This window comes from Crinia signifera, chromosome 6, assembly GCF_055691185.1.
Source record: "Crinia signifera chromosome 6, ASM5569118v1, whole genome shotgun sequence".
Classification (NCBI taxonomy): Eukaryota; Metazoa; Chordata; class Amphibia; order Anura; family Myobatrachidae; genus Crinia; species Crinia signifera.
This window is the reverse complement of record NC_139222.1, coordinates 30,639,490-30,658,304: the sequence shown is the minus strand read 5'-3', so window position 1 is coordinate 30,658,304 and position 18,815 is coordinate 30,639,490. Positions and strand designations below refer to the sequence as shown.

Below are 18,815 nucleotides of genomic sequence, written 5' to 3'. Positions count from 1 at the left end.
CGGTGCACACTGTGGCACTCTATATTTGTATATTTCTGTGCATTCATCAAATGTATATACTAGTTAATAATAATAATGGATGCAGTGTTCATTGCATTGTATAGTATGACCCCTTCTCTGAATGATAAATATAAACCAGTGTTAAACCATCAATGTTTACTGATGAGCAAAAAAACATTATTATTCAATGCTGTTTATTTGGGCCTTATAAATTTTCTATTCTTATTGGACAATGTCCGGTTTAGCTCTGCTGATGTCACTTCCTCTTTCAGCCCGAATGCGATAGCAGCAAACGTTTGAACTTCCTGCTGGATCCATAATCTATATCCCAAAGCCCTTTAGGCAGCGCTAAATTTGTGCAAAGGCAACAATTGCTTGTAATATAAAGTGTTCGAAGTGCAAAAAAGGGACGTAGGGGAATAATAAGTGAAATTCCGTTCTGGATGGCAGAGAGCATTTAACCATAAGGCAAGCGTTGTCTCAGTGGCATGTGCTCTGATTGAGGGGCTCACCCGCCCATGGAGCGGTCTGGTGACTAGTGGAGCACATAATTCCACTCCGTATAATTTATCTGAGAGTTCTACTTTGTGATGAGAAGATGAAGCTGAGAACTGTCATTGAAGCATATTCCCGATCAATACGATATGTTAATTATCAACCACGAATACTTCGCCTTCTTCAGTATGCCAGTGCCCTCATTGCCTGCAAGGTAAAGAAAAGCAATTACTCTCATCACCCAGGCAAAAAGATACGCTCATTCGGGATACGGTCGTATTAGGGACACCATTGGGTCGACAGGTGGAAAGGTTGACAGGTGGAAAGGTTGACAGGTGGAAAGGTCAACATGGGACAAGGTAGACATGGGACAAGGTAGACACAACGTTAGGTCGACATGGGTTAGGTCGACAGGTCGGAAGGTCGACATTTTTTTTACTGTTTTTTTGAGCCGACAGGCGGTATTTAATGCCCTACCATCCACTAGGGCAGGGGTGGCCAACCGGTCAGAGGTAAAGAGCCGAAAAATATCGGTAGTCAAGCTAAAGAGCCGACATCATGCGCGCGCCAAAGGCGCATGCGCCAAAAAAAGGGGCGTAGTCTATTTGGACCCCTTGGGTGGGTGTGATACAAATATGCCTCCAATAGTGCAGTGCCATATATACATATGCCCCCAATAGTGCCAGATACACATATGCCCCCCACGGTGCCAGAAAGCTTGTATGCCCCCACAGTGCCACAAACTGCTATGCCCCCACAGTGCCACAAACTGCTATGCCCCCACAGTGCAAATTTCCCAGCAGCAGCACTCACCGTTGTTGCTGCTGCTGCCAGGTGGGGAGAGGACAGTCTGGTGTCCCCCTGCAGTCCTCCTGTCATGTCACTGATGGGAGGAGAACACAGCACACCGTGCGTCTCCTTCCCCCCTCACTTCCCTGTGACTGGGCCGCCCACCAATCAAAGCTCGCTGGCTGGCTCCTGATTGGCTGCTGGCCCACGAGCTCTGATTGGCGGACGGCCCAGTCACAAGGATGCACAGTAAGGGATAGGAGAGATGCGCGATGCGCACTCTCCTCCCCTCAGAAGGAGAAGGGATTCAGGGAACCGGCAGCAGGGGGGACTGGGACAGACGGTGGGCGGCGGGCAGCAGTGGGAGCAGGAGCCGCACTTTACAAGGGGGAGAGCCGCATGAGGCTCAAGAGCCACAGGTTGGCCACCACTGCACTAGGGCGTGGTGGGAGAATAAAATAGTCTGCCCGAAGCATAGCATGTGTCCATGTTGACTATGTCGACATTCTGTTAAAAAAAAACAGTAAAAAACCATGACGACCTTCCGACCTGTCGACCTAACGCTGTGTCGACCTTGACACATGTCGACCTTGACACATGTCGACCTTGACACATGTCGACCTTGACACATGTCGACCTTCACCCATGTCGACCTAGACACCTATAGGCCTTGCCACCTGTCGACCCAATGGTGTCGACCTAATGACTGTCGACCTAAGTGGTGTCGACAATACGATCCACACCCGCTCATTCAGAGATCTGCTGTGGGTATATGTTCTGCATGTGGACACCAGAATGTTGACAAGGAACTCCATGTTGACATGAAGGACATCAATATTCACAACGTCAATTCACGGGGTTTGCGCATGCTCACTCGCCTGGCAAGTTCGCAGAGTGGAGGGAGGGGCGGGGCAGTGGCAGCGAGGGAGGGGCGGGGGCAGAGGCAGCGCTGCGCCATGGGAATGCCCCGCGTTCTATAGGTGTCCCCATGGAAACCCTGGCTGTTCCAATGGGTACACGGGCAGGTGACTGACGTCGCATGGCGCCAACCGCCCGCCCTCTCTTTGTCCCGGCAGCTGCAAATATAAGTCAGGCCATATAAGTCAGAAACCATTTGATGGATGCGACCGCAGAAGGATTTCGCCTGCCGCGGGCACATGCACGGGGATGTGTCCTCCTAACACATCCCCTTGCAATGTTGCGAGGGAATACCAGGGCAGGGAGTCACGGGGCGGCGTCACAGCAGGGAATGACTCCCATATTGTCTAGTGATTACCCACTACGTCACTGACAATGCGCACACTCCGGCACATTGTCAGCGCTCTTTTCCATCGGCCTGTAATGCGTGGGCCATGTTGTTGAGTGCAGCACAGTCCCCGCTCCATAGCTGCAGGCATCCGCAAATGTGTGTATGCATTTGTCGGAGTCAGTTCACGCCCCCGCTGGTTCCCATCGCCCGCAGTCTTGCTGGGTACACACGTTGCCTATTGTGTACCCAGCTTTGAGGTTTGGCTGCAGTTAGTGCAGGAATGCCTACCCTTCCGGATTGGCTGGTGGGGGCGGGGCTAAAATGACTTGACCACTCTAACCACACCCCAAAACAGACCAGCCCAGCCATGGCTCTGCCCCTGCACCGCCCCTTTTTGCTCCCGACAATGGCCCCGCCCCTCTGCCTTACTGAGCTGGCTGCCCTCTCCCGGAAAGCCAGAAAGATGGCAACCTTGAGTTAGTGTCAGCAGCTGGCTGAGGATAGGCTGTGCTGAGGGTTATGGTTAGGGTATGGTTGCGGTAAGGGTTAGGCAACACTGAAGGTGGCAGAACAGTTCCCCAGCACTTGACACATGCGCAGACAAGACTCCGGGTACCCCAACTTGGACGTCCTATCATCACAAAAGACGGCTGTTACCGCAAGAGCTGTCCTTGACTAAAATCTTCATACAATACCGCGTTAAAAGACGCCAATATGCATGAAAGACGCCAATATGCATGAAAGCGAATTGCGACACTTGCTGCATCTGCATTTTCAGGAAGGGAAAGAAAAATCACACAAAAGAGAGCACTGGTTCCCCTCTCACCTCATCGGGTTCCTGTAGCTCCTCGTACGCTGGATCCGTGGTCATAAAGTCATAGGGGTTTGTAGACTCTCTCATTAATGAAATCTGGGGAGAAAAGAAACCATGACATCAGATGCGGCGGTAGCCAAGCTTAGTACATACACAGAGCCGGCCCTAGGCATAGGCAAACTAGGCAAATGCCTAGGGCATTTGGAATGCCTAGGGGCACCAGCAGCTTCTGCTGATTAAAATGATATGCAGCATGCCTATATTCTGTGTGTGAGTAAGGTGGTATCTGCATATGAAATAGTGTATTCATGGAAATCACTGTAACATAGCATTCCGTATGCAGCCACAGTCGCACACAGAATATAGGCATGCCGCATATCATTTTAATCATTGGAAGCTCCTTGTGTGTGCTGGTCACATAACAATGCAAATAAGAAAATTTTCAGCAAAAAAGGCACCCAATGTTAGCAGAACTGGCCAGGAGCTGCATGGCCTATTGAGTCTAGATGTATGAGGAAACATCTGTATCCAAGCAGAGGCAAAGGTCACAGTGTTAGCGGCTGTGCGAGTGCTGTCTGTGGGTGGGTTGGTTGTGCAATAGTGTTCGGCATATGTGTAAGGGGCATTATTTGTGTCATGTATAAATGCATTAAAAATGTGTGACATATGTGTAACAGGAATTATGTGTGTCATGTGTATAAGGGCATTAATAATGTGCAACATATATGTAACAGGAATTATGTGTGTCATGTGTATAAGGGCATTAATAATGTGCAACATATGTGTAATAGGCATTATGTGTGTCATGTGTATAAGGGCATTAATAATGTGCAACATATGTGTAAGGGGCATTATATGTGTCATTATGTGTATGAAGGGCATTAATAAAGGTTGGCATAATGTGTAAGGGTCATTATGTTTATAAGGACATTAATAATGTGTGTCAGGTATAAGGGGCATTACTGTGTAGTATTATCAGGGGTGCTGAGAGAAAGGGGTAGGGGCTACAAATTACCCAGGCCAAAGTCTGATGGAAGGGCCCAGTGGGAGCCCCGGGTCCAGTGGGGACCACGGGCCCCCTCCCCTTAAGTGACAGCAGCAGCTGCAGCTCTTCTCCTCTGCCCAGCACACACTGCTTTGTGCTGGGTTGCAGTGTGGCCATGGAGGTGCTTAAAATACAATATCTTCTCAGGATTTTTTTCTAAGGGTATAATGTGAATAATGTGAGGAGTAATGTATATAAGGTAAAGTGAATAAAGTTGCACTACTATGCGGCATAATTTGAATTGGGGGTGCTATTGTGTGGCCATGCCCCTTCCCACCAAGAACACACCCCTGTTTGGGCTGCGCACCCAATGTATGCACTGTTTCTATTTAAAATATTGCAGGTAGGAGCACCAAAATGATGACTGCTATGATGAGGGTTGATGGTGCTGGGAAAGGAGAGCAGGGTCAGAGGCGGAACTAGTGGCGGTGCTAGGGGGCACCAGCCAAAATCTTGACTAGGGCGTCATTTAGGCTAGGGCCGGCTCTGTACATACAACAGTCTAGCAGCCCCCAAAGAAAACAGTAAATAAAATACAAATAATCTCAGATATATATCCTTTGTCTGTCTGTAGAAATGAAGCTGGGTACATACTGGAGGGATCAGCATTGCCCGTGTGTATGCCCCATAAGTCCCTACCTGCTCCTACCTCCAATCACAGCTCCTTCTCTCCACATACAGCTAGGGATGGCCATTGACTATCGACGTTCCCAAAACATCGATGGTTTGGACCTAGTGCTCAATGTTTTGAGCATCAATAGAGAAGTTAAAATAGTTTTCAGCCATCGATGATGGGAACCGATGGTGATGTTTTTTTGATGAGGTTTTTCCCACCCAATGTATGTCTCAATGTGCATTTTGCCCAGCCAGCTCATTGGTAGCCTTGTGGCTCGAATTGCAGACCATAGTCCAGAGTCCATCGGCGCAGTGGCGCTGCTGCAGCTGTGCAAGCTCCAACATCGATGGATCGGAACACACTATATCCAGCAAGTTTGAAACAGATCATTTTGCTTTTCATTTGGTCGGTTGAGCGGAGTCATTTGGCCTAGTGGTCACTGGCTGTAATTCACCTCATAGAGGTGAGGAGTGTTTAGACTTTTATATAAATATATATACAGTATATACAGATGTTTCTAAGGGGGAGATATATCAAGCATTTATGTTTCTCCAAAATGGATTTTGCCCAAATCAACCAATCAGCTTCTGTTATTTCATAGAAAGTGTAACGATATATGGTGGATATCTGAATGGTCTCCTGCCATCGATGGTATCTCTGGGTCCGATGGTTCCTATTTTTATGTTTTTTGTTGTTTTCCTTGTTTTACTGGAAAACTTTCAATAAATATTCTTGATTCAATAGACCGCACATACCTTGTCCATTATGGGATCGTGCGCGTGTTGTATTTTCTGTTCATGTTCTATGTGCAGAACCGCATCGTGCACGGAGAGGAAGAAGACGTCGGACGTGATGGTGTCGTCAAAGAAAGAGCAGACCACCATTTTCTTAAAGACTTCATCTGGAAAAAGTGATAAATGACTATTATTTCACCCTCTTCATGTACAGAGCGTTTCTAACGCCAGCCCGGCCAGGGGGCGCGCGCGCACAAGACGCACGCGTGCCCCCTGGGCAACGGAGCCTGCCTCCAGTCCCTGCCGCCTCCCCCGCTGTTGCTGCCCGCCGCCGCAGGTACCCCAAGCGCCCCCCTAACCCTGCCCGTCTCCCTGAGGCGGAGACGGGCAGGGACACGCAGCATCCCTGCCGAGAGACTGGGACGCGGGTGCATGTGAGACGCACGCGTGTCCCAGTTCAGTGTAGCCCCTGCCTCCGGCGCTAGCCAGCGGGGAGGGTCTGGCGAGCCCCGGCCAAGGATGGCAGGGGCTACATCTGTACATCACATGAAATAATTTATTTACAATGGCCATTAATTACTACAGTAGAATTAAGACAGTGAACAGTATTATTCTGCCTGTCAGCAGGTCGACACAATCATTAAGTCGACAATGGGAAGGTCAACAGACATAATATTTTCACGTTTTTTTGAGCCGACGTGTGCCGACAGGCAGTATTTCATACCCTACCATCCACTACTCCGTGATTAGAGAATATGATAGCGTGGTGAGCGCAGCGAGCCACGCGAGGTGATGCGGTACACTTTGACGGTGCCCATGTCGACTATGTCAACATTCGGAGGGGAAAACGTGAAAAACTAATTTCAACTTTTAAATAGTGTGCCAGCGCTGGCTGAATAATGATTTGCAAGACAGAAATAAAAGTATAACAATTTTTAATAACTAAACATATATCAATAAAACATGTACTTTATGTATAATAAAATGCCACAGGGTGCATATAAAATTACTGACATAAAGTTAGCTAGAAAGCATATAAGTTCCCACTGGTTGGGCCCATTCTGACGATAACGGCAGTGGATTGTCATTCTCCGGGCCGCAGTTTGACAATCCATGCCCATTTTAGCAGCCATGCCCCCTTTGCACCCATCGGCAGGCGGGACATTGAATTCCGTCTGTTGTTATGCGGTCGATCTGACCGCAAACGGTCCAGATCGACACCCTCAGATTGAAACCCCCCCCCAAAGAGATGATTGCTGAGATGGAGGAAGTAGCAGAGGAGATGGGAGATGTGCAATCTTGCGTTATAAACCAACGTATCCCTTGTATCCTCATACAGGTGCTTTAGGAACAAATTACCAGGAGTCACAGGAGTTCATAGGAATATGATGACTAGGAATTGGTGCCAATGTCCCATATGCGGTGTCCAGTCAGAGTAAAGGTATTCCTCTCAGCAGGGCTGCCACTAGTAATTTTGTGGCCCGGGACTGACCTTCAGTCCGCCCCCCCCCCCCCCCCCCGCACCGCTCTTGCAACCCCCACGCACCTGCGCCCCCCCCCCCCCCCTTCCCCGGGAACTCACCTCAGCTGACCTCTCGGTGAACACACAACACAGGCACGGTGCAGCCTGCAGAGCACCGAGCCCCTCTGTGTCCTAGGCTCGGCACTCTGCAGGCTGCACTGTGTATTGTGCATGCCTGGCTGGGGGGCCGCCGGGTGGGGGAGGCGGGATTCGGGGTGTCACTGTGGGCAGCTGCCAGGGCCCCTCCAGAGACCAGGGCCCGGGACAGCTGTACCCACAGCACCCTCCTGTCGGCGGCCCTGCCTCTCAGCAGTATTTGAGTGGATGGTAATGCCAGTTGGTGGTAATATTTATACAGGCTCAACCAGAGGTCCCGATTTATGTTTTTGCTGGCGGGTGCTCAAGCCTGTTGAAAGGCTCAACAAGCAAATACAGTGGCCCGGCATTGGGACTCTGGAGTTACGGGCACGTGGGTGCTCATTAATTCCTGTGGCCCTTGAGCACCCACAGAATCAGCACCTATGGGCTCAACGCGTTTCCCTGGATGCACTCCGTCTTCCTCAGGCGCAAACATGGGGAACTTCTATGCTTTCTAGCTGACTTTATGTCAGTTATTTTATATGCACATTGTGGCATTTTTTAATACATAAAGTACATGTTTTATTGATATATGTTTAGTTATTAAAAATTGTTATACTTTTATTTCCATCTTGCGAATCTTTATTCAGCCAGTGCTGGCACACTATTTAAATGTTCTTCTTTGATATACATAGAGGGGTGACCAGTGGCGTAGCTAAGTTTTGGGCGCCGCCCCGTCGAGCACCCCCCCCCCCCCCCGTCGCCCCGTCGCCTATGCTAACCCCCTCCCCTCCCCCGCAGTCTTACCTATCGCGCTGGTCCCGGCGGCTCCGTCCGTTCATCTGCTGAGGACCACCACAAAATGGCCGCCCCCGTACAGCAGACAGTTTCAGAGAACTGTTTGCTATATGGGGGTGGCCATTTTGTTGTGGTCCTCGTCAGAAGAACGGAGCCGCCGGGACCAGCAAGATACGTAAGTCTGCGAGGGATTGGGGGGGGGAGGGTAACTATAGCACCGCAGCCCCCGGCGCCCCCACATGCACAGCGCCCCCCTGCGGTGACGGGGGCCGCGGTGCTATAGTTAGGCCCCTGGGGGTGACTTCCCCGTGCCGCAGCGGCTAATTGCGCAACACACAGTAACTTCATTCTTTTTCTTAGCCATGTTGACCTATTGCAGGTGTCGACCTTCGCCATGTCAACCTTCATTGGACCACCTAAATAGGGTCGACCCAATGACCCCTACCCTTTACCTCACTGAGGAGACTATTTTGAAACATGGGATCCTTGGATTTTTTTTTAATGGACCATCGCCCCTCGACCTAGAACCCTGTCGACCCTTTCCCATGTCGACCTATACCCATGTCGACCTTTTCCCATGTCGACCTATTGGTGTCGACCTAATGGCTGTTGACCATCATGCTGTAGACAAAATGACCGCATCCCCCGAATTTAAAGTTAAATGAATGTAGAAAAAAAAATGCAGAGTTCACAAACTTTCTTGGCTTCTGTATTCGGACAGCGATATCAGAAAACAATTATATGTATATAATCACCATCACATGCTGCAATATAAGCCTCTACATCGATCCTCTTGAACTCTTTAAATATCTGTAAAAGAACATTAAATGACACAGCATTATAAACCGCACCTGTGTAAGAGATACTTGCCGCTCATATCTGCTGGCCTAGATCAGTGACAATAACATTCTTACATCAGGCATACTTGCTTAGTTTTTGTCCCCTCTCTGGTAGAAGCCTGGAGAGTAGAGACCCAGCACTTCGGGGGACGGGCAGTGTTGTCAATAGGCCCCGCCTCAAAGAAGGGCACAGGTACTTGATTTGCAGGTTCACGGGTAGGAGGTGGGGCTAAATGTGTGTTCTAGCCCCGCATCCAAAATACAGAAATTGTGAGTGTGACTGGGATAATGACACCTTTGATTTCCGATAGCTCAATGTACACACACTTTGTGTTATGCACCAAATTATTATAATATTCAAGCTGTGTGTATAAGCTGTATATGACACATAAATGCATTCTGTTTTTAGTCTTGGGTCTCATGTCCTAGTGCATATCGCAGGGGCGGGATGGGCCGGGGGGCAGGGTTCCATATGCCCCCCGGGCCACTCTGCCATCTAGTGTACAGGGTCAGTGGGCTGGCGATTTAGTGAGGTGTATCCTGGTGGTCCAGCGGTTTCTGAACCTTTGACTGTGATCGGAATTGTCACCGTTGGCAGCCGGAGGCATAATCCAGCATGCAGGGCTATGTTCACAGTGTGTGGTAAGGCTGCCTATGCGCGGCCGTACGAGTCAGACTGCTGGTAACTGTGGATCTTCAGGGCTACGGAAGCCCTGTAGGTCCTCAGTTATTACCAAGCTGTGATACAGTCTACAGACGTGCATAGGCAGTCTTACCACACTGTGTGGCCAGAGACTGTGCGGGCCTATGCTCAGCTCTGTGTGTTAGAGCTGGGCTAACAGTTTGTCCAAGCATGGACAGCTAGCAGCAGCACCGACTGAGTCAGAGTGAGACGAGTCACACAAAATGCTTCCCTAAGGTCTCCCAGCTCAGTTTCCGTTCCTGCCCAGGCTCTGCAGTAGCCCCGCTCCTAACTCTCTTTCTGATCTCCTGACTCCTGCTGGTCCCTGCTTCCTCGGAAGGCTGGACCTGTGATCTACTGCGGATCATTCATAACAAAAAGGTACTTCCTGACCCCTGCAGCCTATCTCTATCTTCCCTGCGGTCTCTCCCACTCTCTCCCTTTTCCCTGCTGTCCATCTCACTAACTCTCCTACCATCTCTTTCACTCTCTCCATCTCCTCTGCTGTCTCTTTCATTATCTCTCCTGCTGTCTCTCTCACTAACTCCCATGTGGTCTCTCTCCTTCTCCCCTGCGGTCTCTTTTACTATATCCACTGCTGTCTCTTTTACTATCTCCCCTGCTGTCTCTTTCACTTTCTCTCCTGTGGTCTCTCATTCTCTCCCTCTCCCCTGCTGTCTCTTTCTCTCTTTCCCCATGGTCTCTCTCCCTATCTTCCACCCTCTGCTTTTTCATCCCTTCCCCCATCGTGCCGATGCTCATCGCATATATACTGACACATGCGATGAGCAATGTAAAGGGCAGCTCTCCCGATAAGATTTTTTTGCAATTTTTTATTTATTTAACCTACACGGAAAGAAAAGGACCAAATCTACACTGGATGGTTGGTGAGTATTTTTTTCTCACATGTACCATTTTTGATTCTACACGGAGAAGTGGACCAAACCTATGTGATCAAGATAGGTGAGTATGGATGAATGGGGTATGTAATAACATTGTATACCCCTTTCAGACATGCAACTCAGGAATTACCCGGTATTTTGACTGCTGGGTCATTTTCCCGTGTGCAGCCTGCACCCATTCACACTTACAGCAGTAGATTACTGATACCCCTTTCAGACATACTCCAAAATCCCAGGTTTTTGCACATGAACGCGCATCAACCCGGGATTTGGTATGTCTGAAAGGGTCAACCCGGGTGTTAAAACCAGGGTCTCTGACCCTTCTTTTTACCTGTGTTGAGGACCTGGGATTTATGACCTGGTTTGACCCTTTCAGACGTAAGAAAAACCCGGGTTTTTTCAGCAAATTACCAGGTAGAACTGCTTAGCCCGGTATTTGCTTCTCTAAGCATTACCCCTTTCATATATACTAAAATATCCCAGGTTTTTCCTCTTCACTCCATCGCTGACCGCCGACTGACCTCTCACCTAATCACCTCCTCCCACTCCCGTGTCCAAGACTTCTCTCGCGCTGCCCCCCTGCACTGGAACAACCTCCCGCCACCCATCAGGCTTTCTGATTCCCTTACCTCCTTCAAGCGCTCCCTCAAAACCCACTTTTTTCGACTAGCCTATTCCTCCTCCTAACCTCTTTTGATCCTCCTATCCTGCCTCCGTTCCCATCCGTTCCTACTTATCCTATTGTTTTTCGTTCGTCCACCCACCTATTTTTAGTATGTTAACTCTTATGAGTAGAGCCCTCCTTCCTCACGTACTCACCCTATCTCATTACCTCACTAGTGCTCCTGCCCTGTTCTTCCCTTCATCTACTTCATCTTCAGTCTCCTCGACAATTTTGACACCTAATTTTGAAATGATGCTGATTTTAGTTCTACCAGCTATACCCTATTTATGCTGTATTTTTCAACACACCCTGTACGTTACCTTGTAACTTGTTTTTTGTTTGCTATGTACGGCGCTGCGGACACCTTGTGGCGCCTTATAAATAAACGTACTACTACTACATGAACGCGCATCAACATGGGATTTTGGTATGTCTGAAAGGGTCAACCTGGGTGTTAAAATCCGGGTCTCCGACCCTTCTTTTTACCTGGGTTTACCAGCGGGATCATGAATGCCCCACATGTTGGGACTTGTGGTTCTCCAAGTCCCAGCAATCAGGGGAGGCTTGCTGGGCCCGTTAGTTCTACCACAGAACCCAATATCTATTTTTTACACTTATTTAACCCTTTATTTGCTATCAGCCTGACATCTACAGCCCAGGGAAGCCGAGGACAGACCGAGGCTTCAGTCTGGGTTGGGGGTACCCTTTGCTTTGGCCGGGGGATCTTAAGTAAAAAGTGTTCCCCGGCTGTGGCATGACACCACTGGCTATTGGGGCACGGTGCTGGTTTCCGAAATATAGAGGTGGACCCCATTTGATTTTTCCGAGCATCACACGGATCTGACTGATCTGACTGATCTGACTGATCCATGTACACAGGATCGGCCATAATCGGCCTTAGTAAATTTCCCCCCTGCATGTCTAAAGTGTGGTACGATGGTTTAAGAAGTTACCAGCTTCAAGACTTTAACGGCCACCACGTCAAGGAATGTGATCTGACTGAAGTCAAAGATAATACTGTGGATGGAGACTTTTGGAACGTTCACTTTGACAGGCAGCTCCGAATTCCAGTCCACTTGGATCTCAACTTGTCTTGTTTTAATTCCATAGTCCTCGAATCCTTCTGGTTCTTCTGGGTCATCTTCTGTTTCATAACCCATGTTATCCATACCTATTGTGCTGATGACGCCGTTCTGAAACAAATATGGCAGGTGGTCATTATAAGCCTAAATATAACTTATATTGCAAAGTAGATAATATTAATAATAATAATAATAACTAGCTGATGTCCCAAGTATCAACCTGGCAAAGGATGGGAGTACAGAACATTTTATCCATTTTGCAATCCCATAGAAGTTAAATGTAGGAAAGTTATTACATACAGTATTATGGAACCATCAGGTTCAACCCCTGGAATGCTCAAACACAACACAAATGTAATATACTTCCATGAATCCGAGAATAGTAACAATACCTATAAGTAACTATAAACCCACCTTTGTAGTTCTCAGCTGTCCTTTCTTAATAAGTTTATTGATCTTCATCAAAGCCTTGGTTCTCTTTGCAAAAACTCTGCTGGAATCAAAGCCGACCTACGGAATAAAGAAACCTGTATTAACCGTGTGTATTATACACATTTACTTATAGGTTTCTTTAAGCACGTCCTGTAAATTCCACTTACTATTCTCCTAATACCGCTTCTCAAACCTTCGATGTTGCCATAGAAAATTCCACTGGAAAAGCGAACTATTTTAACTCCTTCTGGTTCCGTAAGCTGTAAAAGTCAAGTTCCGTCGTGGGCTGTTATATCATATACAATCTGATATATTAACTATTGAAGCAGCGTCAAATATGGGGTGAAACCTACGTTTTTGTAGATTTTCAGATCCTTGTAGAGCTCTGAGTTGGGGACGTTCCCTAGAGAGCTACAAGATGGGCTGGAGAATAAAACAATATTACAAATTACTCCTTTGTGTGCTAAAATATGTCATAACAGAAAGCGAAAGCAACTTTTGCAGGGACACTGAACTGATTCAAACTTGCTGGATAGGGAGAGAGGGAGCTGTGAAGTCAGAGATTGGAGGTAGGAGCAGATAGGGACTGGGGGTGGAGTGGAGAGTTTGTGGGCTAAAAACTGTCACAGCTCAAAGTGTATGTAAAAACGGTCACAGCTCAAAGCGAAAGTACATTGCAGAAGCCGTTATTTTGATGGGCTTTTAACTAGTTTGCCCATAAATCTCTTGCAGTAATCTAGTAATGGGATCGACCTGCTCTACCATTACCTGCTAATTACCAAGATCCATAGGCCTTATCGCAATACTTTCACCCAACAATGTTCTAGTACCAGCATCACACAATGGCCTTTATTCTGAATGAGTTGGAAGGCTGTGTGTTCGGTCGGACGGTTGATGTTTTGTGTTTGCGCATGTGCAGAGGCGTTTCTGCGCATGTGCGAACGCCACGCATGTCCGAATACGGCATGAATTCCGTAAAGAAAATGATCGGTCAGAACAATCCGAACAGGGGGTGGAGAGGGGCATGAATGGCTGTTTGGGCTCATTACCATATGCGAACGCCCCGCGTTTCATGGCCATTCCCATGAAAACGCTGGGTGTACGTATGGTAATCCGGCCGTGACGCACGTGTGAGGGGCGGACAGCTGACATAGCCGGATGCCAGCTGCCCCCCCATATCCCTGCTTTCGCACGGAGAAATGTCCGAGTGGTCTGGAGCACTCGGTGCTGCCTGACCGCTCGGTCCATCATTCGATGGTCGGCCACCATCGGAGGATGGGGGAGGTTCCCACAGATGGGGGAGGTGTTCACATGAAACATCCACTCACGGTCCGTTCGCTCGGCGTCTTACCGCATTCGGACGGTGTGAGCGGTCCGTACGGTAGGCGGGGCTAAGAACACTGGGTGGCCGTCCGAAAATACACATCCGTCCACGTAAACTAGAATAAGGGCCCATATGCGCATGTGCAAACCTCAGGAGCGGAGGCCCGCAGTGCGTTCTGGGTACATCAACTGTGTCTAGATCAACTTGCACAAGGTCGACATGACAAAAAGGCCGACACAATGACATTTGACATAAAAATTGTAGAGACATGAAAAGGTTGACATGAGGTTTTTTTAGGTTTAGATATTGAACCATATCCCTGCGAAATCATTGAACTAATTTAAATAATAATAACAACAACAACTAAATATCACAGCATTGAATAATAAGAGAATGTACTCACAACTGGACTCGCAAGATGACAGTCAGTAACCCAAACACCAAACCGGCCAATAGCCCTAAATCCAAGCCCAGTATGATGGCCGCGGCACAGGTAACTACCCAGATAACCTGGAAGAAAAGGGGCATATTCACCTATTATCCATCTGATATCTTATTTTAGATGTCTTTTCATTGTTTTATGCCAAGGCGGACTTTTCACCTTTATCGCGGCAATAATAACAGTCCCTCTGTATTGAAAATCACATCGAGGCACAAACCCATCCTTGGCCTGGTCTACCGATAACACATGTGCCTCTCCTTAACCCATAGGCTACTCAAGGCTTCGGGTTGGTTTGCAGATGGAGCACCTGTCAGCCAGCCTGCAGGATCGCCAGATGTCCTGAGCTGGAGCTGGCTGGTGGACAGGAGCTCCATCTGATGGAGACGCGCATCCCCACCCCCCGGGGAGCAGCTTCCCTGCCCGTCTCCGCTTCAGAGAGACGGGGATGGTGAGTGGGGGCTGCGGGGAGCTGTGGGGAGCCGGCGGAGGGTGGCAGCAAGCTCCGACAGAACGGGTCGCGCGAGCATCTCGTGTGCACGGGCGCCCCCTTCTGTCGGATGGTGTGCAGCGGCAATTGGCGATTCTATTGCCAGGAGCAGTTCCATTGAGTGCTGCTCCATCTGTAGCTTTGAACTGGATCTCGCCATCACTAGTAGCCAGGAATGTAAACTGTATCCGGTTGACGGATCTACGAGGTCTAGCACTTGACCGTGTTATGGCCAACCACGCGTAGTCAAACCCTTCCGAGCGTAATGAGGCACTGTGTCCGAAGTCGGGTAGTGACGAGGATCCATAGTTGAGGCACAAGTCGCCCAATAATGTGTTGCCTAATTGTTTGTCTTGTATTAAGAAGAATATGGTATGGACAGATTAAAAAACGGGCAGGATGCGCAACGTACCGCACGACGTATCCTCATCGCAGAATTTATTAACACCATAAACTCGCAAAGCACGGCTCTTCCGGTAAGCGCTTTCCTTTACCATTGGGAAAACATGACATAACCACACCCACATTGGTGCCCTGGCCGCTGTAATGCCTGGCCAGGTTTAGGACGGAGTAGTAAAAAATTTTAAACTATGAAATGAATATTAAAGATAAATGTAATAGCACTTACAGAGTCCCACTTGTTTTCTCTCCAAAGCTTCGGTACGTCACGGACCTGCCAGAACATTCCCTTCAGATTGGCTATACAGATGGCGGCCAACACAGACTGGAGAGAGGGGAGGGGCAAAGTGTCAATCAGTAACTATAACTACAATCCCGCCATGTACCCAACTCTTGCTATTTACTACCTGGTCTTAATCTGACCTAGTCACTGTCAACCAAGACATTATCTACCCAGTGACCGCATACCACACAGATTATGAAATTAACAAATCTTCTGAAAAAAAAAAGTCAACTTTTTTGGTTGAACTATTTTTGTTGTTGACCTTTTAACCCTGTTGAGCTTTCACACGTCAACCAAATGGGCTTGACCTATTGACTTTCTAGCTAGTGTGGCCGGGACAGCAATCTTCCACATGAATATCCAGTCCAGGATTTAGAGCAGCAGCAGGCCTACAGTTATCCAGTCTGGGTTTTTAAGCTGTATTGTGAATCTCTCTCTGCTGATTAACAGCACCTGTTACTTCCTCTTATATGTTTGTCCAGAGCAGGTGGTCATTGCCCCCAATGCCTAAAAGAGGCTGGGTGATAGGTGGAGAATGTGGGGATTACGTTAGGTGTTCTCTCTATCCTTATGTGGAAAACCTGCTACGCTGTAACTGAAGAATTGTCATGTTGTTACCATGTATGCTGTCTATCTGCAGCAAATACAGAACAACACTTTACTGCTATCCAGTCTACAGTATGTGATTCCTTGTGCAGTGGCGTAACTATAGTCCCGCAGACCCCGCGATGGCGGGGAGGCGCTGAGTAGGTGAGGGCGCCGGGGTCTGCAGGGCTATTGCTGCACAGCACTGCCAGTGGGACCTGCTTACCTCCTACCCCGTAACAAAGGGGTTCTTGGGGGGTCAATCGTACAGGACTCATAGAGATATCCAGTTTACCAGGATTTTACAATAATAGGATGGCCCCCTGTTGGGCATGGATAGTAAGTGTTATTACTTTTGATTGACAGGGGTGTGCTACCTTGGACAAAAAGTTAATTAGAGAAAGAAGGGGGGAAAGACTTGGTTTGTCACTATTCGGTGCACCGAAGAGAAAATTAATTAATTGAATACAATAAAAATTAACGTTTATTATGATTCTTTTAAAATGGCGAAATAGGAAAAACTACATGTAACATACAACACATACAAAGTGAATTGTGCAAATTAAAATTGCACGTATGGAGTCTTCATGTGTGTGTATCCCTGCCAATAAATAATGTCAATTTATTGCTCGTGTGGATTCCTCTTATTTATATTCCTCTAGACACATGGCTGTACATAAATATTCCTATGCTGGGAACAAGGTGTGATCAATTGGCCCGTGTGTATGCCTTTTCGAAAGATGTGTTTACTATACAATGAATGAAATGCTCATATTAGTAGGATGTTTCAATTTCTTATAGCGGTATTCATTGCCATTAACAAGACAGATACATTGTCTTGGGTATTTATCACAGCTGTTAATTAGTACTTGTTGTGGATTGGGTTCATTTTGAAGAACAGCGTGCTAGGGATTGGATCACAGGGGAGTCACAGCCCGGTTACAGTATTTATTTGTGCAGTTATTTTATATGAGTCGCAGGTGCAACGCTCCACATTTCCCTGTCTTGCTGCGCACTTAATTCAGCGAATAGTTATACAACAGACATATAGTGGAATCCTATTTAGGGATTGACATATCACAAGTATTAATTGTAGGTTCAAACACAGACTGGCGAGAGGTCAATGTCCTATTGATATTGCTATGTACTCGCTGGCGATATGTATTTAATATGTAGAGGGCTGATCTCAGGTGTATCCCGCTAAGCGGTTGGTCTATAAGAAAAATGTGTACATTACATTGAGTCCTAAAAAGGACTTATATCTCCCTGCAACCGTGAAGTTGTGACTCCCACAGTGTCATGCGTGTATGCCGCTCGGCGGCTGTCAGCCTCGAGGTATGGTCCGTATAGCAGCTGAATACATATTGGGCATAGGCACTTCACACTTTACATTAGAGTCCTGACAAGGTCTAGCAAATTACATATAACAAATAACAATTTAGGCAGGGTTAACACATGAAGAACATCCGTACGGCTAAGCCGACGTACGTTTCGTAAATCTGAAAAAGATTTGCGAAACGTACGTTGGCTTAGCCGTACGCCAGTGTCCTTGTCATACTACTTTATGTAGATCTACTATACAACACCCCTGGCATGTTTCCCCGGCCCTTCACCTCCTCCAAATTATCATCCCTGTACAAACAGTATAAGTGCCACTTTTTTTAAAACATTGGGAAAGGAGTGAAGGCCTTGTTCAGTAACTTTCTTAAAGGAGCCGCACTGCACATGTGCAGATTTGATAGTGGGGCATCAGTTACAGTGCCCCAAAGTCTGCAGGGTGATTGACATGCTGCTGGAGTTTCGAGGCGACGATGGGGAATTTTTCAGAAAACAGGGGCGTGGCTACATCTTTGCAGCTTCATTGGCCCCGGGCAGCGTGATTTTGCCGCGGACATCCAAATTATTAATGGTTTCTGGGGATTAATAGCAGATGATGCCCCTCTTGAGTGGTAGCACTGGACTGGTCTGCATTATGTCAGGCTGGTCCTACAGTTAACACTAACATTAGCGGCTTTCTCTACCTTTTGCAGCGGTTCCAGGAGCTTTCCGAGTACCAATATTGCAATCAGCACCACCAGCGTGGAAAACAAGCTGGCAATCTAGAAAGGAAAGGAAGTGTTAATAGGACATTAGTGACCTCCACCTTATTGTGAAAGTTACAGCTTGTGAAATCAGAAATATTCAGAGCAGCCATCTTTGTTCCTGGCTTCCATTTTGTATGCTAAAAAACAGATGTTCTGTGTTTTATTCCAATGTACTAGCATTTCTCAAGGCATCAGAAAAATCAGGTGTTTGTTTAAAGAATCTAATTAGACGATAACATAAAAATGTGTACTCACTTATATTCACCATGATTTGCTATGTAGTAAGAATAATAAAAAAGACCAATTAGCAGCACCTGGATAATATGCTAGAGAACCAAGGACAAAATACATTCCTTCTTTATATATGATACTAGTTAAAAGCCGGTCAAAATGGCGGCTTAGTCCCTATCTGCTCCCACCTCCAATCTCTGTTCTCACAGCTCCCTCTGTCCATATCCAGGGAGTTTGGA

General features: G+C 47.5%; 1 protein-coding gene across 1 annotated transcript in view; it reads right to left on the bottom strand.

Moving 5' to 3' along the window:
* Window positions 1-18,815, bottom strand: part of LOC146009569 (pendrin-like) — a 61,656-nt gene continuing 42,841 nt past the window's right edge. Inside the window, exons 12-22 of the mRNA XM_083150016.1 lie at window positions 18,283-18,360; window positions 15,623-15,718; window positions 14,469-14,575; window positions 13,095-13,164; window positions 12,909-13,001; window positions 12,724-12,819; window positions 12,181-12,420; window positions 8,896-8,950; window positions 5,764-5,909; window positions 3,360-3,443; window positions 1-702 (exon numbers count right to left, since the gene is read on the bottom strand). Coding sequence (XP_083006142.1) covers window positions 679-702; window positions 3,360-3,443; window positions 5,764-5,909; window positions 8,896-8,950; window positions 12,181-12,420; window positions 12,724-12,819; window positions 12,909-13,001; window positions 13,095-13,164; window positions 14,469-14,575; window positions 15,623-15,718; window positions 18,283-18,360 — 1,089 coding nt within the window. The 3' untranslated portion in view covers window positions 1-678. The remainder of the gene's footprint in view (window positions 703-3,359; window positions 3,444-5,763; window positions 5,910-8,895; window positions 8,951-12,180; window positions 12,421-12,723; window positions 12,820-12,908; window positions 13,002-13,094; window positions 13,165-14,468; window positions 14,576-15,622; window positions 15,719-18,282; window positions 18,361-18,815) is intronic.